General features: G+C 47.1%; 1 protein-coding gene across 2 annotated transcripts; it reads left to right on the top strand.

Annotated features, from left to right (window-relative positions):
• Window positions 1-208: 208 nt before the first annotated feature.
• On the top strand, window positions 209-22,995 carry olfml2ba (olfactomedin-like 2Ba). 2 transcript variants are annotated; one of them, XM_071346489.1, is made up of 9 exons: window positions 209-657; window positions 1,042-1,305; window positions 1,626-1,733; window positions 2,828-2,995; window positions 14,439-14,703; window positions 16,236-17,156; window positions 18,681-18,857; window positions 19,012-19,631; window positions 22,011-22,995. In XM_071346489.1, exons 1-8 carry the CDS (start codon window positions 457-459, stop codon window positions 19,626-19,628), a joined length of 2,721 nt encoding a protein of 906 aa, XP_071202590.1. In that variant the 5' UTR covers window positions 209-456; the 3' UTR covers window positions 19,629-19,631; window positions 22,011-22,995. The 2 variants fall into 2 exon arrangements, with proteins under 2 accessions (XP_071202590.1, XP_071202591.1); XM_071346490.1 differs by having other exon boundaries at window positions 19,012-19,624.
• Window positions 22,996-24,262: the final 1,267 nt, after the last annotated feature.

A 24,262-nucleotide genomic window follows, 5' to 3' on the forward strand; every position in this document is an offset into this window, starting at 1 on the left:
ATAAACTATTTAAAGAGAAACTACTAACAAAATATATGTGGCGGATAATATCATGATTCAAACATTTTAAATGGACACTCGTATTCATTCTTATATTTCCAACATGGTTATCCTTTATGTATTACCGTGTGCGCCACTTGGCATTTCCCCTTTGCAGCAGTTAAACTCCTCCTTGCCCCCGTTCTTTCAGGTCCTCTCCTTTCTCTCGTCCGTCCTAGGACTCCAGCGCACTGAGCCCAGTCCCCCTCATCCCCCCGCAGTCACTCCCAGCAGATGCACTTACACACACAGAGGACCACAAAACACTTGCTTTTCACTCACCAAGCAGGAAAAGGCGATTTGCTGATGAAATAGAAAGATGCAATTAATCTGGGATCAAATGAAAATACAATCTCAAATTTAGAGTGATAGGCAGTTTTTTTTAATGCTGTTTTTTTCTTCTGGGCCTTAGCCTACATGATGTGTAAAAGGGCTTTCCTGTGCGTAATTTGGTGCGCGTTTTTCGCGTTGTGTTCAGCTGCCCCAAAGGAGTGCGCGGGCACGGCCATACCTGCGGACACTAATTCTGGGATTAAACCCGAACATAAAGAGGACCTTGGAGATCAGAATGACACGCTACAGGAAGAGATGGACACGCATCATAACATTCTGACCCAGGTAGGTCCATGGTGACATCACCTAGCCTATCATCAACTGGAAGAGTTATTCATGTCAACAGATCTATTTGCATTAGTCAATATTGATTCAGTATTTTAAAATGAATAATATTTGGTGGTGCTGAAAACATGCCTATACTGAACGCATGCTTATAGTGAAAATTTGTAAGTCGCTCTGGATAAGAGCGTCTGCTAAATGACTTAAATGTAAATGTAAAAGATGCCTATACTGAAAACATGCCAATATTAAAAGCATTCCTATACTGAAAAGTCCTATACTGAAAGCATGCCTATACTGAACATATGGTCAAGATGCATTTATATCAAGTAAAATGTGTTCTGATTATACGTGGTGGAAAATGCGTCCGTCCTCTTCTCTTCGTAGCTGCTGGGTGATTATGACAAAGTGAAATCCCTCTCGGAAGGCTCTGACTGTCGCTGTAAATGTGTTGTCAGACCCCTGAGCAGGAGCGCCTGCCGGCGGATAGAGGAGGGCAGCGGCACGGCGCAGGACTACTACACCGTAGAGACTATCACCTCGGGGCCAGAGTGCAAGTGCGCCTGCATCGCTCCTCCGTCGGCGCTCAATCCCTGCGAGGGGGACTTCAGGTTGAAGCAGCTACGGGAAGCTGGGAAGGACAACATCAAGGTGATAGCCTGGATCCACTCCATCATCTTTCAAATGATGGCTCTGTCTGTGTCCTCATCAGTGTCAAGTTGACTAGGGGCTATCAAGTGTCACTGCAGCTTCTGTCTTCTGACACCTTTTAGGATTCATTTGAGGATTTGGATGTTTAATTTTGAATTTTATACTCATGGATGGGCTAGAGTTTTATGGCATGTCTGTGCTGAGAGAGTAATCCCTACAGATGGGCTGTGGGAAATAGTTTGATTATGGCAATGTCTGTGCTGTGCTGTGCTCAGAATGAGAGCAACACTGTCTGATGGAAATTACTTCATCCGTTCTAGCTCTCCTTGATTACTGAATTGCTGGAGGGATCCTTCTATGGCCTGGATCTCCTGAAGCTCCACTCCGTCACCACTAAGCTCCTGGACCGTGTGGAAAACATTGAAAAGGTAAGTCCTCCATCACCGAGGAAGACAACCCTATCTCACCTTGTAAAGAGTAGACTATATACATCATTGGGCTGACGTGCACATACAGTACTTGGACAAAGGGAGTGAAGTGAATCTGAGATGTGGTGAGCACAGCAGTACGCCCACACACTGAATGAAAACAGAACTCCATATGAAACAGTAAATAGACTGGGTGTATACTGTATGTTGTAGATTAGGACAACCAGACGGGCCACCTGAATGGAAGGAAACCAATCACTTAGAATAGAACGGGTCTCCCAGGAGCCATTACTCTGCTTTATTAGTGGTTCTGATGCATGCCACAGGCGACTGGCCTTTATGGACCTGGAAGCTGTGTCCAACACACTGCATTTAAATGATGGAAATTAGAAATGAATTATGCCTGAAGCATAGCTTTTCTTAATAGAGACTCATATCTCCCTCACTAGCTTTAAGCACCGGCTGTCAGAGCAGCTCACAGATCACTGCACCTGTACATAGCTCATCTGTAAATAGCCCATCCAACTACCTCATCCCAATACTGTATTTATTTTGCTCCTTTGCACCCCAGTATCTCAACTTTAACATTCATCCTCTGCACTTCCTACCATTCCAGTGTTTAATTGCTATATTGTAATTACTTTGCCACCATGGCTTATTTATTGCCTTACCTCTCTTATCCTACCTCATTTGCACACACTGTATATAGATTTTTCTACTGTATTATTGATTGTATGTTTGTTTATTCCATGTGTAACTCTGTGTTGTTGTTTGTGTCACACTGCTTTGCTTTATTCTTGGCCAGGCCGCAGTTGTAAATGAGAACGTGTTCTCAACTAGGCCAACTGGTTAAATAAAGGTGAAATAAAAAAATTAATAAAATAAAAATAGTGAGTTACATACATTTTATGTCTTGAAAAATACCCTTCTTTGGTCAAGGTCCCCTTTTCCCAGAAAACATCCTCACTTACTGAATGCCTGATAGTTATTTAAATGTAGCTGCTTGTGATTGAGATACAGTCTATTATAAAGTACTGACAAACATTGTCATCATTATTTTACCATAAGAAAACATCCTATATGTGTCCAACTAGAACCAAGCAGTCTCTCAGAACCACAGCCAGGATGAGGCTGGTCCAGGCCAAGAGAAGAGACCCTCTATCCAGCCACAGCAGGTGAAGGAGACACCACCCCCCTCGCTCCCCCTGAGGCAGGAGAAGAAGAGACTGAGTGATGTGGCTACAGCCGATCAGAATAAAGAGGTGGGTAGGATCTGGGAGTCATCAGGTTTGGTAGCACTGCAGCACCAATGCTCTCGAGTGGCTTTACAACAACAAAAAACACATTGAGATCCCATTGTATCAACGTCGATTACTTTCTTCATGCCAGCAGCATACCACCCTGCATCCCACCACTGGCTTGCCTCTGAAGCTAAGCAGGGTCGGTCCCTGAATGGGAGACCAAATGCTGCTGGAAGTGGTGTTGGAGAGCCAATAGGAGAAACTCTTTCCTCTGGTCTAAAAAAATATCCCAATTCCTCAGGGCAGTGATCGGGGTCAATGTAAATAGTCCAGGTGGCTATTTGATTAATTGTTCAGCAGTCTTATGGTTTGGGGGTAGAAGCTGTTAAGGAGTCTTTTGGACCTAGACTTGGCGCTCCGGTACCATTTGCCGTGTGGTAGCAGAGAGAACAGTCTATGACTTGGGTGACTGGAGTCTGTGACAATTTCTATGGCCTCCCTCTGACACCGACTGGTATAGAGGTCCTGGTTGGCAGGAAGCTTGGCCCCAGTGATGTACTGGGCAGTACGCACTACCCTCTATAGCGACTTACGGTCGGATGCAGAGCAGTTGTCGTACCAGGCGGTGTTGTAACCGGTCAGGATGCTCTCGATGGTGCAGCTGTAGAACCTTTTGAGGATCTGGGGACCCATGCCAAGTCTTCTGAGGGGGAAAAGGTGCTGTGGTGCCCTCTTCACGACTGTCTTGGTGTGTTTGGACCATGATAGTTTGTTGGTGATGTGGACACCAAGGAACTTGAAACTCTCAACCCGCTCCACTACAGCCCCGTCGATGTTAATGGGGGTGTGTTCGGCCCTCCTTTTCCTGTAGTCCACGATCAGCTCTGATGTCTTGCTCATGTTGAGGGAGAGGTTGTTGTCCTGGCACCACATGGCCAGGTCTCTGACCTCCTCCCTATAGGCTGTCTCATCGTTGTCAGTGATCAGGCCTACCACTGTTGTGTCGTCAGCAAACTTAATGATGGTGTTGGAGTCGTGCTTGGCCACGCAGTCATGGGTGAACAGGGAGTACAGGAGGGGACTAAGCACGCACCCCTGAGGGGCCCCTGTGTTAAGGATCAGCGTGGCGGATGTGTTGTTGCCTACCCTTTCCATTTTGGGGCAGTCCATCAGAAAGTCCAGGATCCAGTTGCAGAGAGAGGTGTTTAGTCCCAGGGTCCTTAGCTTAGTGATGAGCTTTGTGGGCACTATGGTGTTGAACGCTGAGCTGTAGTCAATGAACAGCATTCTCACATATAGGTTTCTTTTGTCCAGGTGGGAAAGGGCAGTGTGGAATGCGATTGATGTTGTGTCATCTGTGGATCTTTTGGGGCGGTATGCGAATTGGAGTGGGTCTAGGGTTTCCGGGATGATGGTATTGATGTGAGCCATGGCTACCGAAGTGAGTGCTACGGGGCGGTAGTCATTTATGCGGGTTACCTTCGCTTTCTTGGGTACAGGGAATATGGTTGTCTGCTTGAAACATGTAGGTATTACAGACTCGGTCAGGGAGAGGTTGAAAATGTCAGTGAAGACACTTGCCAGTTGGTCTGCGCATGCTCTGAGTACACGTCCTGGTAATCCGTCTGGCCTTGTGAATGTTGACCTGTTTGAAGGTCTTGCTCACATCAGCTATGGAGAGCTTGATCACACAGTCGTCTGGAACAGCTGGTGCTCTCATGCATGCTTCGGTGTTGCTTGCCTCGAAGCGAGCATAAAAGGTATTTCGCTCGTCTGGTAGGCTTGCGTTAGTGGGAAGCTCACGGCTGGGTTTCCCTTTGTAGTCCGTAATAGTTTTTAAACCCTGCCATATCCGATGAGCGTCAGAGCTGGTGTAGTAAGATTCAATCTTAGTCCTGTATTGACGTTTTGCCTGTTTGATGGTTTGTCTGAGGGCATAGCGGGATTTATTATAATCGTCCGGATTAGTGTCCCGCTCCTTGAAATGTATACTCTTTGAAGAGGTAGGGTTTAGGTGCATTTGTAAGATGGGCAGGGTCCCAGCTTTAGGGGTAAGCTGGTTCCACCATTGGGGTGCCAGGACAGAGAAGAGCTTGGACTGGGCTGAGCAGGAGCTGTCCTCCCGTAGGGGTGGGAGGGCCAAGAGACCAGAGGTGGCAGAACAGAGTGCTCGGGTTGGGGTGTAGGGTTTGAGCATAGCCTAAAGGTAGGGAGGGGCAGTTCCTCTTGCTGTTCCGTAGGCAAGCAGCATAGTGGATGCAAGCGCCGACTGGAAGCCAGTAGAGAGTGCGGAGGAGTGGGATGGGAGAACTTGGGAAGGTTGAAAACTAGGTGGGCTTGATGGCACAAGCGGGGAGCCCAGCCAACAGTGAGTTGCAGTAGTCCAGACGGAACAGGACAAGTGCCTGGATTAGGACCTGCGCAGCTTCCTGTGTGAGGTAGGATCGTACTCTACGGATGTTGTAGAGCATGAACCTGCAGGAGCAAGTCACTGCTTTGATATTTGCAGAGAACGACAGGATTTAGTCCAGGGTCATGCCAAGGTTCTTTGCACTCTGGGAGGGTGACACTGTTGAGTTATCAATCGTGATGGAGGGGCTGCGTGAGTAGGATGAGAGATGATAGGGGCTGCGTGGGTAGGAGGAGAGATGGGTATGGGCTGCGTGTGTAGGAGGAGAGATGATAGGGGCTGCGTGGGTAGGAGGGGAGATGGGTAGGGTAGGAGGAGAGATGATAGGGGCTGAGTGGAGAGATGGCTGTGTGAGTAGGAGGAGAGATGGGTAGGGTAGGAGGAGAGATGGATAGGGGCTGCGTGGGTAGGGTAGGAGGTGAGATGGATAGGGTAGGAGGAGAGATGATAGGGGCTGAGTGGAGAGATGGATAGGGGCTGTGTGGATAGGAGGAGAGATGGGTAGGGTAGGAGGAGAGATGGATAGGGGCTGCGTGGGTAGGGTAGGAGGAGAGATGATAGGGGCTGCGTGGAGAGATGGATAGGGGCTGTGTGAGTAGGAGGAGAGATGGGAGAGAAAAGGAAACAAAATAGTGATCAGAGACCTGGAGGAGGGCTGCAGTGAGATTAGTAGGAGAACAGAGACCTGGAGGGGGGTTACTAGGAGAACAGCCTCTAGTAAAGATGAGGTCAAGCGAATTGCCTGCTTTGTAAGTGCGAGGGGATTGTGAAAGGGTGAGGTCAAAAGAGGCAAGGAAGGGAAAGAGAGAGTTTGAAAGAAATTAATCGAAGACAGACGTCGGGAGGTTGAAGTTGCCAAGCACGAAGAGCGGTGAGCCATCGTCAGGAAATGAGCTCATTCAAGGTGTCAAGCTCATTGAGGAACTCTTCAAAGGCAACTGGTGGGCGATAGAAGACAACAATGTAATGTTTGAGTGGACAAGTGACAGTGACACCATTGAATTCAAATGAGGAGCTGGACAGGTGAGAAATAATCAAATCCCCAGTTAGGAGAAATGAGTAGCCCTGTGCCGTCACCACGACGACCAGATGCTCTCGGACTATGAGAGAAAACGTAGTCAGATGAAGAGAGAGCAGCTGGAGTAGCAGTGTCCTCTGGGGTGATCCATCGCTCCGTCAGGGACAAAAAAGTCAAAGGACCGAAGGGCAGAATAGGCTGAGGAATTTTTGACCGCAGATTGGCAGTTCCAAACGCTGCCAGAGACCAGGAATTCCACATGGGTTGTGCGCTCAGGGTACACTAAATTATAAGAGTTGCAGCGTCTGTAAAGCATACAGGAAGAGGAGTGAACAGGTATAGAAAACACACACAAAATAACTAGGTAAGATACTCAAGTGAGAGACTCTAGTTCCTTCCTCGAACAATTCCGCAGAACAACGCGGCATAACCGTCTTTGTTACGGACACGGTCTTACTTTTGCAGACGAGACCGCCACTTATAGCTCCAGCTGAAAAGCCAGGGGAGACTGAAGTACTAACACTATTTGCTAGTTGCCTAGCAGAGGTGAAGAGCATACCTCCTTGTACTAATTGCTGATTGCCTAGGAGAGGAGAAACCACTCCCCCTCCAGTACAGGCACCGATTACCAAAATGACAATAGTCCCAAATTGTCCTGCCCCTTGATCCTGGTTGATGTGTCAACTATCATCTGCAAGTTATGAGCAGGAAGCAGTTCACACACCAAGTAGACTTCTGAGAAGACAGGAAGCAGTTCACACACCAAGTAGGCTGCTGGGAAGACAGGAAGCAGTTCACACACCAAGTAGACTGCTGGGAAGACAGGAAGCAGTTCACACACCAAGTAGGCTGCTGGGAAGACAGGAAGCAGTTCACAAACCAAGTAGGCTGCTGGGAAGACAGGAAGCAGTTCACACACCAAGTAGGCTGCTGGGAAGACAGGAAGCAGTTCACACACCAAGTAGGCTGCTGGGAAGACAGGAAGCAGTTCACACACCAAGTAGGCTGCTGGGAAGACAGGAAGCAGTAAACACATCAAGTAGGCTGCTGAGAAGACAGGAAGCAGTTCACACATCAAGTAGGCTGCTGGGAAGACAGGAAACACTTCCCACACCAAGTAGGCTGCTGGGAAGACAGGAAGCAGTTCACACACCAAGTAGGCAACTGGGAAGACAGGAAACAGTTCACACATCAAGTAGGCTGCTGGGAAGACAGGAAGCAGTTCACACATCAAGTAGGCTGCTGGGAAGACAGGAAGCAGTTCACACACCAAGTAGGCTGCTGGGAAGACAGGAAGCAGTTCACACACCAAGTAGGCTGCTGGGAAGACAGGAAGCAGTAAACACATCAAGTAGGCTGCTGAGAAGACAGGAAGCAGTTCACACATCAAGTAGGCTGCTGGGAAGACAGGAAGCAGTTCACACATCAAGTAGGCTGCTGGGAAGACAGGAAACACTTCCCACACCAAGTAGGCTGCTGGGAAGACAGGAAGCAGTTCACACACCAAGTAGGCAACTGGGAAGACAGGAAACAGTTCACACATCAAGTAGGCTGCTGGGAAGACAGGAAGCAGTTCACACATCAAGTAGGCTGCTGGGAAGACAGGAAGCAGTTCACACACCAAGTAGACTGCTGAGAAGACAGGAAGCAGTTCACACACCAAGTAGGCTGCTGGGAAGACAGGAAGCAGTTCACACATCAAGTAGGCTGCTGGGAAGACAGGAAGCAGTTCACGCACCAAGTAGGCTACTGGGAAGACAGGAAGCAGTTCACACACCAAGTAGGCTGCTGAGAAGACAGGAAGCAGTTCACACATCAAGTAGACTGCTGGGAAGACAGGAAGCAGTTCACACACCAAGTAGACTGCTGAGAAGACAGGAAGCAGTTCACACACCAAGTAGACTACTGGGAAGACAGGAGGCACTTAATATAGATGGCCCTAGCTAGCAAAAAGACAGTAGTAGACAGCAGATAAAGACAACAATTATACTTATCACTCCTGGAGATATCTAGCTATAGAATGAAGCAGACAGGAAGATAAACACAGTCAAGTGGCCATTGCTTACAGAACACCAGTAATCATTGATACCACATGGTGCTGATTGGTGCAGTCAGGCTTTGACCAATGTATGACACTAACAGGCTGTATTTTTTATTTTATTTGACCTTTATTTAACGAGGCAAGTCAGTTAAGAACAAATTTTTATTTTCAATGACAGCCTAGGAACAGTGGGTTAACTGCCTTGTTCAAGGGGCAGAACGACAGATTTTTACCTTGTCAGCTCGGGGATTCGATCTTGCAACCTTTCGGTTACTAGTCTAACGCTCTAACCACTAGGTCCAGTCAGTCAAAAATGTGATATTCCTGTATTTTATATCTATTTCCACACCGAGGTTGGAGTCATACAGTGAAATTGTGAAAAGGTTGACAACCCCCCCTCTCTGAAAAGACTGCCTGAAATGTCAACCTGTTTTTAGTTAATAGACCAATAAGAATGAGAGTTCCAAACCTCTGCCAATAACAGAGTTTTGTTTTCGTCAGTTTTCCCGTTCCCTCTCACACCACTCCCAGGTAAATTCTTTATTGAGAAATTGCTCTGCTAAGAAGCTATTTCTGTTTATTGTTTACCATTTTAATTTAGTAAGGTACTTCATTGTTAACCAGCAATGATTTGATGGGGAGAAATAAATAAAAATGTCTGCATTCAACCTTTAACACAATTTCCTGACAAAAACACATTTATAAATTCAAAATATGACTTTTATTTTCATCAAACAGTCACATCACCTTCTTAGTCCTCCTTATTACCAAGAACACTCAGTCCTCCTCACTGCCAGGAACACTCAGTACTCATTACTGCCAGGAACACTCAGTACTCATTACTGCCAGGAACACTCAGTCCTCCTCACTACCAGGAACACTCAGTCCTCCTTACTGCCAGGAACACTCAGTCCTCCTTACTACCAGGAACACTCAGTCCTCCTTACTACCAGGAACACTCAGTCCTCCTCACTGCCAGGAACACTCAGTCCTCCTCACTACCAGGAACACTCAGTCCTCCTCACTACCAGGAACACTCAGTCCTCCTTACTGCCAGGAACACTCAGTCCTCCTTACTACCAGGAACACACAGTCCTCCTCACTACCAGGAACACTCAGTCCTCCTCACTACTAGGAACACTCAGTCCTCCTCACTACCAGGAACACTCAGTCCTCCTTACTACCAGGAACACACAGTCCTCCTCACTACCAGGAACACTCAGTCCTCCTCACTACCAGGAACACTCAGTCCTCCTCACTACCAGGAACACTCAGTCCTCCTTACTACCAGGAACACACAGTCCTCCTCACTACCAGGAACACTCAGTCCTCCTTACTGCCAGGAACACTCAGTCCTCCTTACTACCAGGAACACTCAGTCCTCCTTACTACCAGGAACACTCAGTCCTCCTTACTACCAGGAACACTCAGTCCTCCTCACTACCAGGAACACTCAGTCCTCCTTACTACCAGGAACACTCAGTCCTCCTCACTACCAGGAACACTCAGTCCGACCAAGAACGGCCATGTTTTTTCCACACCTTTCTCCGCAATAAACCCAGAGACTTTAATATAACGGCACATCGTATATTTCAGATAATAACCACAGCCATTTGTGGCTTGGCAGGTCCAGTGGTATAGGAGTGGATGTGGATATTACATAGGCATCCAGTCAGGCTAGTGGATGTGAATATTACAGAGGCATCCAGTCAGACTAGTGGATGTGAATATTACAGAGGCATCCAGTCAGACTAGTAGATGTGAATATTACAGAGACATCCAGTCAGACTAGTGGATGTGAATATTACAGAGGCATCCAGTCAGACTAGTAGATGTGAATATTACAGAGACATCCAGCCAGACTAGTGGATGTGAATATTACAGAGGCATCCAGCCAGGCTAGTAGATGTGAATATTACAGAGACATCCAGCCAGACTAGTGGATGTGAATATTACAGAGACATCCAGCCAGACTAGTGGATGTGAATATTACAGAGACATCCAGTCAGACTAGTGGATGTGAATATTACAGAGGCATCCAGCCAGGCTAGTGGATGTGGATATTACAGAGGCATCCAGCCAGGCTAGTGGATGTGAATATTACAGAGACATCCAGCCAGGCTAGTGGATGTGAATATTACAGAGGCATCCAGCCAGGCTAGTGGATGTGAATATTACAGAGACATCCAGCCAGGCTAGTGGATGTGAATATTAACGAGGCATCCAGCCAGACTAGTGGATGTGGATATTACAGAGGCATCCAGTCAGACTAGTGGATGTGAATATTAACGAGGCATCCAGCCAGACTAGTGGATGTGAATATTACAGAGGCATCCAGCCAGACTAGTGGATGTGAATATTACAGAGGCATCCAGCCAGACTAGTGGATGTGGATATTACAGAGGCATCCAGCCAGGCTAGTGGATGTGAATATTACAGAGGCATCCAGCCAGACTAGTGGATGTGGATATTACAGAGGCATCCAGTCAGACTAGTGGATGTGAATATTAACGAGGCATCCAGTCAGACTAGTGGATGTGAATATTACAGAGGCATCCAGCCAGACTAGTGGATGTGGATATTACAGAGGCATCCAGTCAGACTAGTGGATGTGAATATTAACGAGGCATCCAGCCAGACTAGTGGATGTGAATATTAACGAGGCATCCAGTCAGACTAGTGGATGTGAATATTACAGAGGCATCCAGTCAGACTAGTGGATGTGAATATTAACGAGGCATCCAGCCAGGCTAGTGGATGTGAATATTAACGAGGCATCCAGCCAGACTAGTGGATGTGAATATTAACGAGGCATCCAGTCAGACTAGTGGATGTGAATATTACAGAGGCATCCAGTCAGACTAGTGGATGTGGATATTACAGAGGCATCCAGTCAGACTAGTGGATGTGAATATTACAGAGGCATCCAGTCAGGCTAGTAGATGTGAATATTACAGAGACATCCAGTCAGGCTAGTGGATGTGAATATTACAGAGACATCCAGCCAGGCTAGTAGATGTGAATATTACAGAGACATCCAGCCAGGCTAGTGGATGTGAATATTACAGAGGCATCCAGTCAGACTAGTGGATGTGAATATTACAGAGGCATCCAGTCAGACTAGTGGATGTGAATATTACAGAGACATCCAGCCAGGCTAGTGGATGTGAATATTACAGAGGCATCCAGCCAGACTAGTGGATGTGAATATTACAGAGACATCCAGCCAGGCTAGTGGATGTGAATATTACAGAGGCATCCAGTCAGACTAGTGGATGTGAATATTACAGAGGCATCCAGCCAGACTAGTGGATGTGAATATTACAGAGACATCCAGCCAGGCTAGTGGATGTGAATATTACAGAGGCATCCAGTCAGACTAGTGGATGTGGATATTACAGAGGCATCCAGCCAGGCTAGTGGATGTGAATATTACAGAGACATCCAGTCAGACTAGTGGATGTGGATATTACAGAGGCATCCAGCCAGGCTAGTGGATGTGAATATTACAGAGGCATCCAGTCAGACTAGTGGATGTGGATATTACAGAGGCATCCAGCCAGACTAGTGGATGTGAATATTAACGAGGCATCCAGTCAGACTAGTGGATGTGAATATTACAGAGGCATCCAGCCAGACTAGTGGATGTGGATATTACAGAGGCATCCAGCCAGACTAGTGGATGTGAATATTAACGAGGCATCCAGCCAGACTAGTGGATGTGAATATTACAGAGGCATCCAGTCAGACTAGTGGATGTGAATATTACAGAGTCATCCAGCCAGGCTAGTGGATGTGAATATTACAGAGACATCCAGTCAGGCTAGTGGATGTGAATATTACAGAGACATCCAGTCAGACTAGTGGATGTGAATATTACAGAGTCATCCAGTCAGGCTAGTGGATGTGAATATTACAGAGACATCCAGCCAGGCTAGTGGATGTGAATATTACAGAGTCATCCAGTCAGACTAGTGGATGTGAATATTACAGAGGCATCCAGTCAGACTAGTGGATGTGAATATTACAGAGGCATCCAGTCAGGCTAGTGGATGTGAATATTACAGAGTCATCCAGTCAGGCTAGTGGATGTGAATATTACAGAGACATCCAGCCAGGCTAGTGGATGTGAATATTACAGAGACATCCAGCCAGACTAGTAGATGTGAATATTACAGAGACATCCAGCCAGGCTAGTGGATGTGAATATTACAGAGACATCCAGCCAGGCTAGTAGATGTGAATATTACAGAGACATCCAGCCAGGCTAGTAGATGTGAATATTACAGAGTCATCCAGTCAGGCTAGTGGATGTGAATATTACAGAGGCATCCAGTCAGGCTAGTGGATGTGAATATTACAGAGACATCCAGTCAGGCTAGTGGATGTGAATATTACAGAGGCATCCAGTCAGGCTAGTGGATGTGAATATTACAGAGACATCCAGCCAGGCTAGTAGATGTGAATATTACAGAGACATCCAGTCAGGCTAGTGGATGTGAATATTACAGAGGCATCCAGTCAGGCTAGTGGATGTGAATATTACAGAGACATCCAGCCAGGCTAGTAGATGTGAATATTACAGAGGCATCCAGCCAGGCTAGTGGATGTGAATATTACAGAGGCATCCAGCCAGGCTAGTGGATGTGAATATTACAGAGGCATCCAGTCAGGCTAGTAGATGTGAATATTACAGAGGCATCCAGCCAGGCTAGTAGATGTGAATATTACAGAGACATCCAGTCAGGCTAGTGGATGTGAATATTACAGAGACATCCAGCCTGGCTAGTAGATGTGAATATTACAGAGGCATCCAGTCAGACTAGTGGATGTGAATATTACAGAGACATCCAGTCAGACTAGTAGATGTGAATATTACAGAGGCATCCAGTCAGGCTAGTGGATGTGAATATTACAGAGACATCCAGCCAGGCTAGTAGATGTGAATATTACAGAGACATCCAGCCAGGCTAGTGGATGTGAATATTACAGAGGCATCCAGTCAGGCTAGTGGATGTGAATATTACAGAGACATCCAGTCAGACTAGTAGATGTGAATATTACAGAGGCATCCAGTCAGACTAGTGGATGTGAATATTACAGAGACATCCAGCCAGGCTAGTAGATGTGAATATTACAGAGGCATCCAGCCAGGCTAGTAGATGTGAATATTACAGAGACATCCAGTCAGGCTAGTGGATGTGAATATTACAGAGGCATCCAGTCAGGCTAGTGGATGTGAATATTACAGAGACATCCAGCCAGACTAGTGGATGTGGATATTACAGAGGCATCCAGCCAGGCTAGTAGATGTGAATATTACAGAGACATCCAGCCAGGCTAACACTAACTTCTTTATAGGGCACTACTTTTGAGTAGTGAGTAGTGAGAGTAGTGAGCCCTATTAGAGCCCTATTTTAGCCCTGTTAAGAGCCCTGGTCAAAAGTATTTCAAAATGTTTATTTAACTAGGCAAGTAACATTCTTATTTTCAATGACGGCCTAGGAACAGTGGGTTAATTGCCTTGTTCAGGGGCAGAACAACAGATTTTTACCTCGCCAGCTCGGAGATTCGATCTTGCAACCTTTCGGGTTACTAGTCCAACGCTCTAACCACTAGGCTACCTGCCGCCCTAAAAGTAGTGCACTATATCGGGAATAGGGTGCCATTTGGGATGCGCACAGAGAAACGGTCCAGCAGGGATGGGCGGACCTGGACACTACGTTCAAATGATCCAATATATTGATATGTTGTCTCAAGAGTGTGTTCAGTTCCTTTCAAATGTTTCTTGTTTTCACTTATCAAAACATACTCTGACAATAAATGGCACAACTTGAGGGGAATGGGAATAAGAAAACAAATCCAGGACAGAACTCAATTTGTAATGTCTGTCTTCTGCCAGGTATTGTGTAATCATTGTGCTTGTTTATCAGGATACTTCTGACAGTTTCTTTGTCAAACTGATAAGAATGGGTATGTTTCCTCCACTTGACAGGAGACGCATGAGGAGAGATTTAATGGAGGCCATGAGTCCTCCAGACCCTTAATTAAGACAGATGCTTCAGGACCAGGACCCAGCCCCACCCCCCAGGTGACTGCCCAGGTGATCCCAGAGGTGACCCCCCAGGATGGGGCCAGCCAAGAGAGCCAGGGGGTGTCCCAGGGGGTGAAGACTGGCCCCAAAGGGATGGTGATCAGGGGGATGACCTTCTACAAATTTGACCAAATGGTGGCTGATGACGGGGAACCAGGGGAGAATTGTGAGTTCTGACTTTTGAGATCTGAGATCTTATTGACCTCATCAGACGGACAACATATCTATCTCTGTCTTTTCCACAAACTGCTATTTAGAATGGCTGGTCCCTGGCTAATGGCTGGTCCCTGGCTAATGGCTGGTCCCTGGCTAATGGCTGGTCCCTGGCTAATGGCTGGTCCCTGGCTAATGGCTGGTCCCTGGCTAATGGCTGGTCCCTGGCTAATGGCTGGTCCCTGGCTAATGGCTGGTCCCTGGCTAATGGCTGGTCCCTGGCTAATGGCTGGTCCCTGGCTAATGGCTGGTCCCTGGCTAATGGCTGGTCCCTGGCTAATGGCTGGTCCCTGGCTAATGGCTGGTCCCTGGCTAATGGCTGGTCCCTGGCTAATGGCTGGTCCCTGGCTAATGGCTGGTCCCTGGCTAATGGCTGGTCCCTGGCTAATGGCTGGTCCCTGGCTATGCTGAAACAGCAGCTGTAAACAGCTGATGTAAAGTCACAAGCAGTCAGGTCCTTTCCACACAGCCTCAGCATCACAAGCAGCCAGGGTCATTTCCACAGAGCCTCAGTCACAAGCAGCCAGGGTCATTTCCACAGAGCCTCAGTCACAAGCAGTCAGGTCCTTTCCACACAGCCTCAGTCACAAGCAGCCAGGGTCATTTCCACAGAGCCTCAGTCACAAGCAGTCAGGTCCTTTCCACACAGCCTCAGTCACAAGCAGCCAGGGTCATTTCCACAGAGCCTCAGTCACAAGCAGCCAGGGTCATTTCCACACAGCCTCAGTCACAAGCAGCCAGGGTCATTTCCACAGAGCCTCAGTCACAAGCAGCCAGGGTCATTTCCACAGAGCCTCAGTCACAAGCAGCCAGGGTCATTTCCACAGAGCCTCAGTCACAAGCAGCCAGGGTCATTTCCACAGAGCCTCAGTCACAAGCAGCCAGGGTCATTTCCACAGAGCCTCAGTCACAAGCAGCCAGGGTCATTTCCACACAGCCTCAGTCACAAGCAGCCAGGGTCATTTCCACACAGCCTCAGTCACAAGCAGCCAGGGTCATTTCCACAGAGCCTCAGTCACAAGCAGCCAGGGTCATTTCCACAGAGCCTCAGTCACAAGCAGCCAGGGTCATTTCCACAGAGCCTCAGTCACAAGCAGCCAGGGTCATTTCCACAGAGCCTCAGTCACAAGCAGCCAGGGTCATTTCCACAGAGCCTCAGTCACAAGCAGCCAGGGTCATTTCCACAGAGCCTCAGTCACAAGCAGCCAGGGTCATTTCCACACAGCCTCAGTCACAAGCAGCCAGGGTCATTTCCACACAGCCTCAGTCACAAGCAGCCAGGGTCATTTCCACACAGCCTCAGTCACAAGCAGCCAGCGTCATTTGGCTCTTTTAATACTGTTTGTATTTCTTTCTGGAATTACTCCTCTTGGTGTCACAGTCAGAAGTGTCCGCCTTACAGGCCGTCATCTCTCCTGTTTAACATTAAACTGACCATTTTGTCCTGATGTGTAAACTATTGTTTGTATTATTTTCTCTGACCAGTCTTTGAGTATGATACGTTCAGTGGCGACGGCCCAGTCAACCTCCTCATCGAGGAGCAGCTTATCCAGCACAGAGCCCCTCAAAGAGCCAAAGAGAAGGCGGGACCAAGAGCTGCTTGGCCAAAGAGCAGAGACCAAGTGGGAGGGGCCAGTCAGATCAGCCAATCAACACATGCCATCCAAACGCAACCCGACACTGTAACAACAGTGACTTCTATGACGACTGCATCGCCCACAGGACATACAGCAGAGGACCAGACGGTCACCGCCACCAGGAACGCTGATATTAACTCAACTATGGCTGAGACCACTGGTCAGACCACCACTAGAGGAACTGAGAGGCCCGCCCCCATGATGGTCAAACCAGCCAGCATCACTCAGACCACAGAGGGACCAGTCACTACAACAACCACTCAGGTATCCAAGGAGACCATGAGGCGGACGACAGTCAGACCGACTGACACACCTGTCATGGCCTTGGAAAGCACTGGTTTGGAATCACTAAGGGCCTTGGAAGTGAAAAACAAAAGACCATCAGAGACGATTGCAAGCACTAGTACAGTCGACAAGCTCAACACTCAACGACTAACAATAACTACAGAGGCTTCGACCATCAACGCAAAGACCACTACAGTTGGCACGACAACTGCTGCCGTGACAATAACTCCTAAAACGCCCACAACAACGGTTTTGCTAGCGACTACTACATCGCCAATGGAAAGGTTGACTTTGTCTCCCACAACACAGAGGCAGACCACCCCCTCCTCCACTAGACCACCAGCCACCGCCACCACCTCTACTACCACCACCATTGGCCAGCCTCAACCTGCCAGACGCAGATACAGCATCAGCTGGGAGGAGGAGGGGGGGATCCCTGAGGACCCAAAGGAACCAGGGCAACAAACATCCACCAGGAAGCTTGGTAGGTTCTTCTTGTCAGTTCCTCAGGATGGCTTTTCGTTCCACATTAAAATACTACCTGGGCAGGTTAATGTCATTCATTAAGGGTTTATGATTATTTAGTTTAATCAGGTGCATCAGAATAGGGTTAGAACACAAAACGTGGACTGTCTGGGTATCGGTCCCCCAGGAGAGAGTTATGATTGGACTGTCTGGGTAGCGGTCCCCAGGAGAGGGTTATGATTGGACTGTCTGGGTAGCGGTCCCCCAGGAGAGAGTTATGATTGGACTGTCTGGGTAGCGGTCCCCAGGAGAGAGTTATGATTGGACTGTCTGGGTAGCGGTCCCCCAGGAGAGAGTTATGATTGGACTGTCTGGGTAGCGGTCCCCCAGGAGAGGGTTATGATTGGACTGTCTGGGTAGCGGTTCCCCAGGAGAGGGTTATGATTGGACTGTCTGGGTAGCGGTCCCCCAGGAGAGAGTTATGATTGGACTGTCTGGGTAGCGGTCCCCAGGAGAGAGTTATGATTGGACTGTCTGGGTAGCGGTCCCCCAGGAGAGAGTTATGATTGGACTGTCTGGGTAGCGGTCCCCCAGGAGAGAGTTATGATTGGACTGTCTGGGTAGCGGTCCCCCAGGAGAATGTTGTGATTGGACTGTCTGGGTATCGGTACCCCAGGAGAGGGTTATGATTGGACTGTCTGGGTAGCGGTCCCCCAGGAGAGGGTTGTGATTGGACTGTCTGGGTAGCGGTCCCCCAGGAGAGGGTTATGATTGGACTGTCTGGGTAGCGGTCCCCCAGGAGAAGGTTGTGATTGGACTGTCTGGGTAGCGGTCCCCCAGGAGAGGGTTGTGATTGGACTGTCTGGGTAGCGGTTCCCCAGGAGAGAGTTATGATTGGACTGTCTGGGTAGCGGTCCCCCAGGAGAGGGTTATGATTGGACTGTCTGGGTAGCGGTCCCCCAGGAGAAGGTTGTGATTGGACTGTCTGGGTAGCGGTCCCCCAGGAGAAGGTTGTGATTGGACTGTCTGGGTAGCGGTTCCCCAGGAGAGAGTTATGATTGGACTGTCTGGGTAGCGGTCCCCAGGAAAGGGTTGTGATTGGACTATCTCGGTAGCGGTCCCCCAGGAGAGGGTTGTGATTGGACTATCTCGGTAGCGGTTCCCAGGAGAGGGCTGTGATTGGACTATCTGGGTAGCGGTTCCCCAGGAGAGGGCTGTGATTGGACTATCTGGGTAGCGGTTCCCCAGGAGAGGGCTGTGATTGGACTATCTGGGTAGCGGTTCCCCAGGAGAGGGTTGTGATTGGACTGTCTGGGTAGCGGTTCCCCAGGAGAGGGTTGTGATTGGACTGTCTGGGTAGCGGTCCCCAGGAGAGGGTTATGATTGGACTGTCTGGGTAGTGGTCCCCAGGAGAGGGTTATGATTGGACTGTCTGGGTAGCGGTCCCCAGGAGAGGGTTATGATTGGACTGTCTGGGTAGCGGTCCCCAGGAAAGGGTTGTGATTGGGTACACTGCTCTAACTGACAATCTGTGTATCCACAGGAGAGTGTAAGGACACTCTGTCCACCATCTCTGAGCCGGTCCTCCATAACACGTACGGCCGGAACGAGGGGGCCTGGATGAAGGATCCTCTGGCCAACAACGACAAGATCTACGTCACTAACTACTACTACGGAAACAACTTGCTGGAGTTCCGCAACATGGAGACCTTCAAATCAGGTATTTAGCAACTTTTTTATTAGTTACGAACCCAGCAATTTTGTTTCGCAATCCTTCATGTTCCTTGCCTCCTCAGAGAGGAACTTGTCATTAGATTTTATAATAGTGTTACACTCTGGCCAGACGTTATCTCTTTGTTTTCTTTCCCCACAAGGCCGCTTCACCAACTCCTACAAGCTTTCCTATAACTGGATCGGAACGGGACACGTGGTCTACGACGGAGCCTTCTACTACAACCGCGCCTTCTCCCGTGACGTCATCAAGTTCGACCTGCGTCTGCGCTACGTGGCGGCCTGGACCACACTGCACGACGCCGTGTTCCACGATGTCTCCACGCCATGGCAATGGCGAGGTCACTCTGACGTCGACTTCGCAGTGGACGAGAGCGGCCTGTGGGTCATCTACCCTGCACTGGACGACGAGGGCTTCCTACAGGAAGTGATCGTCCTGACGCGGCTGAACCCCTCTGACCTCAGCACCCAGAGGGAGACTACCTGGAGGACAGGCCTCAGGAGGAACCGCTATGGGAACTGCTTTATCGTGTGTGGCGTCCTGTACGCCGTCGACAGCTACAACGAGAAGGACGCCAACCTGTCGTACGCCTTCGACACGCACACCAACACCCAGATGGTTCCCAGGATGCCCTTCACCAACAACTACACCTACACCACACAGATCGACTACAACCCCAAGGAGGGAAAGTTGTACGCCTGGGACAACGGACACCAGGTCACATACAACGTCGACTTCGCCTACGTTTACCCCTTGTAAGAGGTCGGGAAAGGTCACTTTGTTTTTGTATAAAATAATTACCAGAAGTGAAAAGAGCAAAGAGATTCTATGAGTTGAAGTGGATTGTAGACCAGTCCTCCTGGCCACTCATGTCAGCCTTTATAAAGTCTTTATAGAGCCTGCTGTTCTGTCACTGTGTTTGATTTGTTTTTATTGACCTGACAATTTGTTTAAACAGTAGAGAAGCTACAATATGCAAAACTTTTGCTGTAGTCTAAAAAACATATGTTGTATATACTGTAATATAAACCATTGTGAGAGAAATGAATGTACTGTAGAGGAATACAACATTGCACTCAAGACTTGGGCTATAGATGAAGACATTACTTCACCAAAACAGTTAGTTCCCAACCGTGACAACAGCAGTGTGGGTTAAAATGTCACTAGATATTTTGTTTTATACTCATTTTTATACCTACAGCGCCTTCAGAAAGTATTCATACCCCTTGACTTATTCCACATGTGTTACAGCCTGAATTCAAAATGGATTAAATATTTTTGGCTTCTTACCCATCTACACAAAATACCTGATATTGACAAAATAAAAACATGTTAGACCACTGCGCCACCCGGGAGGCCCTAAGGCACTGCATCGCAGTGTTAGCTGTGCCACCAGAGACTGGGTTCGAGCCCAGGCTCGACCGGGAGGCCCATGTGGCGGCGCACAATTGGCCCAGCGTCGTCCGGGTTAGGGAGGGTTTGGCCGGCAGGGATATCCTTGTCTCATCGCACACTAGCGACTCCTGTGGCGGGCCGGGCGCAGTGCATGCTAACCAGGTCGCTAGGTGTATGGTGTTTCCTCTGACACATTGGTGCGGCTGGCTTCCGGGTTGGCTGCGCGCTGTGTTAAGAAGCAGTGCGGCTTGGTTGGGTTGTGTTTCGGAGGACGCATGGCTCTCGACCTTCGCCTCTCCCGAGTCCGTGCGGGGGTTGTAGTGATGAGACAAGACTAACAATTGGATACCACAAAATTGGGGAGAAAAAGGGGGTAAATAAATAAAATAATATAAAAAATAAAAAGTTTTTAGAAAATGAAATACTGTTGAGTCAATACTGTCAAGCTGGTATTAAGGATTTGGAGACAGGCGCAGGAATACCCAATAGGGGTTTTTAATACACCCAAAACAAACACGTATACAAAAACACTGGGTTGTACCTTAACAAAAGAGCGAGGGTAAACCTCATTGAACGCCATGGGACGATACCCGTAATACACAATATATATAGCACGCAGCATAACAGCTGCACCAACGCATAGGTACTCGCACCACCAACGGACATGGGAACAATAACCGACCGAGGGAACAGAGGGCACATATATAACATACTAATCAGGGGAAATGGGAACCAGGTGTGTGTGTGTGTAATCAGACAAGACAGTCCGGGGTTGATGATAATGAATCCCGTTCAGTGAAGCCTAGAAAGCCGGTGACGTAGACCTCCGGAACTGGTGAACAGAATGAGCATAAGTACCGGGGGGATCCGTGACTAATACTTTGTAGAAGCACCTGGATTGTGCAACATTTGCCCATTTTTCTTTTCAAAATTCTTCAAGCTCTGTTAAATTGGTTGTTGATTATTGCTAGACAACCATTTTCAGGTCTTGCCATAGATTTTCAAGCAGATTTAAGTTAAAACTATAACTCGGCCACTCAGGAACATTCAATGCCATCTTGATTAGTAACTCCAGTGTAGATTTGGCCTTGTGTTTTAGGTTATTGTCCTGCTGAAAGGTGAATTAATCTCCCACTGTCTAGTGGAAAGCAGAATGAAACAGGTTTTCCTCTAGGATTTTTGCCTGTGCTTAGCTCCATTCAGTATATTTTTTATCCTGAAAAACTGCCCAGTCCTTAACGATTACAAGCATACCCATAACATGATGCAGCCACCACTATGCTTGAAAAAATGGAGGGTGGTACTCCGTAATGAGTTGGATTTGGCCCAAACATACTCTATATTCAGGACAAAAATTTAATTGCTTTGCCAATTTTTGGCAATATTACTCTAGTGCTTTTTTGAAAACAGGATGCATGTTTTGGAATATTTTTATTCTGTACAAACTTCCTTCTTTTCACTGTCAATTAGGTTAGAATTGTGGAGTAACTACAATGTTGTTGATCTATCCTCAGTGTTCTCCTATCACAGCCATTAATCTCTATAACTGTTGTAAAGTCCCCATTGGCCTCATGGTGAAATCCCTGAGCGGTTTTCTTCCTCTCCGGCAACTGAGTTAGGAAGGACACCTGTATCTTTGCAGTGACTGGGTGTATTGATACACATCCAAAGTGTAATTATTAACTTTACCGTGCTCAAAAGGATATTCAATGTCTGCTTTTAATTGTTTTATCCATCTACTAACAGGTGACCTTCTTTGCGAGGAATTGGAAAACCGCCCTCGGTGTTTGAAATTCACTGCTCGACTGAGGGACCTTACAGAAAATTGTATGTGTGGGCTACAGAGATGAGGTAGTCATTCAAAAATTATTGTACACAGTGAGTCCATGCAATTTATGTGATTTGTTAAGCAAATGTTTACTCCTAAACTTATATAGGCTTGCCATAACAAAGGGCCGGAATACTTATTGACATTACAGCTTTTAATTTTTAATACATTTGTAAAAATCTGAAAAAAACACAACAAAATGTGGAGAAAGTCAAAGGGTGTGAATACTTTTTGAAGGCACTGAGTGTACAAAACATTAAAGAACACCTTCCTAATCTTGAGTTGCACCCCCCTTTTGCCCCCAGAACAGCCTTAATTCCTCAGGCATGGATTCTACAAGGTGTTGAAAGCATTCCACAAGGATGTTGACTCCAATGCTTCCCATAATTGTGTCAAGTTGGCTGGATGTCCTTTGGGTGGTAGACCATTCTTGATACACACGGGAAACTGCTGAGCGTGAAAAACCCAGCAGCGTTGCAGTTCTTGACTCACTCAAACCGGTGTGCCTGGCACCTACTACCATACCCCGTCTAAAGGCATTTAACTAATTTATCTTGCCCACCCTTAATAGCACACATACACAATCCATGTCTCAATTGTCTCAAGACTTTCAAATGTTTTTTTAACCTGTCTCCTACCTTTCATCTACACGGATTGAAGTGGATTGAACAGGTGACATCAATAAAGGATCATGGCTTTCACCAGGTCAGTCCATGTCAAGTAAAAAGCAGGCGTTCTTAATGTTTTGTCCGCTCATTGTATATCTACAGTACCTTTGAATCTCTGTACATATACTTTACATAGCAGTTTCCCTTAGTCTTGTGGAATGCACTTATTATTTTCCTATCAGATTGTACTGTTTGTAGAGACTGCAATAAAGAAGTGAAACTACACCCCAAAAAATTCTCCATTGTAGGTTTTAATATATAGTTGAAGTCCAAGTGGCCATAATTAGCTCATGTAAGCAGCAATCTAATCTGAACTGTCAGGATGGAAAACGACCAGCTAAAAACAGAAACACACCAGACAAGACTCGAGACCCACAACTCTACAAAGTGCAGAAGGAAGGAGCATTTCACTGTAATCTCCCTGGTCTCTGATTTATATCCATGGAGTTACTGTAACACACAGAGGTCAACCTAAAGATAACCCATTTTAAACCCTTATTTCTCAGAAATAACATTTCTGGAATGACTTGAAAAGTAAATAGATGTCGTGACTTTACTTTCATTCATCTGATGACTGTTATTTCTTCCACTATGTTTAATTGTTACCTGATTAAATGAATCATGTAACAATTAAATCATTTAGATTTGGGGCACCACGAAAAGGTTGTTTAAAGAGTTACCATCTCCTGAATTAAACTCTATAAGGTGTATATCTATTTCATCAATAAACAGTCATCTGATTAATCATGACCTCTTATATCATCATTCTGAACAGTCATCTTATGATAAGAGGTAATGATTAATATCATTCTGAACAGTCGTAACCTTATTGGATCTGAGAAAAACCCCAGCCTTGCTCATTATTCAGTACTACACCAATTTGTTTAATTATTTATTTACTAGCTAACCAAATAATAACACAGAATACACACACTTACTACATGAGACAAAGGTCCCTAGCAGACTGACACAATATGGTATTTTTTCCCAGAGAAAGAGAAAAAGAGTGAGAGAAAGAGAGCGAGAAAGAGAGACTTATCATAGAGACATTCTAGAACTATTCTCACAATCATATAGTTTGCACACGAACCGCCGCACGTTTGGAATAAGAAATCATTAAAGTATTTACGTGTGGGTGCCCTTGTCTGTCGTGTAGTCCTGAACAGAACTACAGAGTTCACTCTTCCATTCGCTCCTGAAGTTGCTCATTTGAAGATAAGCCAGCCGTGCCGATGGTTCCAGTGGGGTGATGAGAGTAGCGTACGGTGATTTGAGACTCGTAGTAGGATCTGATGGTTAAGAGTTTGAGATATTTGACTCCAGACAGCTAATCAGCTGTACCAGTGATTGTCTGAGAGGGGAGTTTGTCACCTCATACTCCTCGTGTTGATTATTCAGGGGAAGGTGCGTTTATTTCTTCACCTCGTGTTGAGGTTAAAAGTTTCAACCATTACAAACATGTAGCGAAACGCCTCATGTTTCCTGGTCGACAGGTTGATTTC

The sequence above is a fragment of the Salvelinus alpinus genome, chromosome 16 (assembly GCF_045679555.1).
Source record: "Salvelinus alpinus chromosome 16, SLU_Salpinus.1, whole genome shotgun sequence".
NCBI lineage: Eukaryota > Metazoa > Chordata > Actinopteri > Salmoniformes > Salmonidae > Salvelinus > Salvelinus alpinus.

Excerpts from the sequence above, each read along its gene's own strand:
- olfml2ba (XM_071346489.1), top strand. The coding sequence starts at position 457 with ATGATGTGTAAAAGGGCTTTCCTGTGCGTAATTTGGTGCGCGTTTTTC. Across the intron at positions 1,306-1,625 it reads CTGGGAAGGACAACATCAAG|CTCTCCTTGATTACTGAATT; the intron begins GTGATAGCCTGG and ends CATCCGTTCTAG. Across the intron at positions 1,734-2,827 it reads GTGTGGAAAACATTGAAAAG|AACCAAGCAGTCTCTCAGAA; the intron begins GTAAGTCCTCCA and ends GTGTCCAACTAG.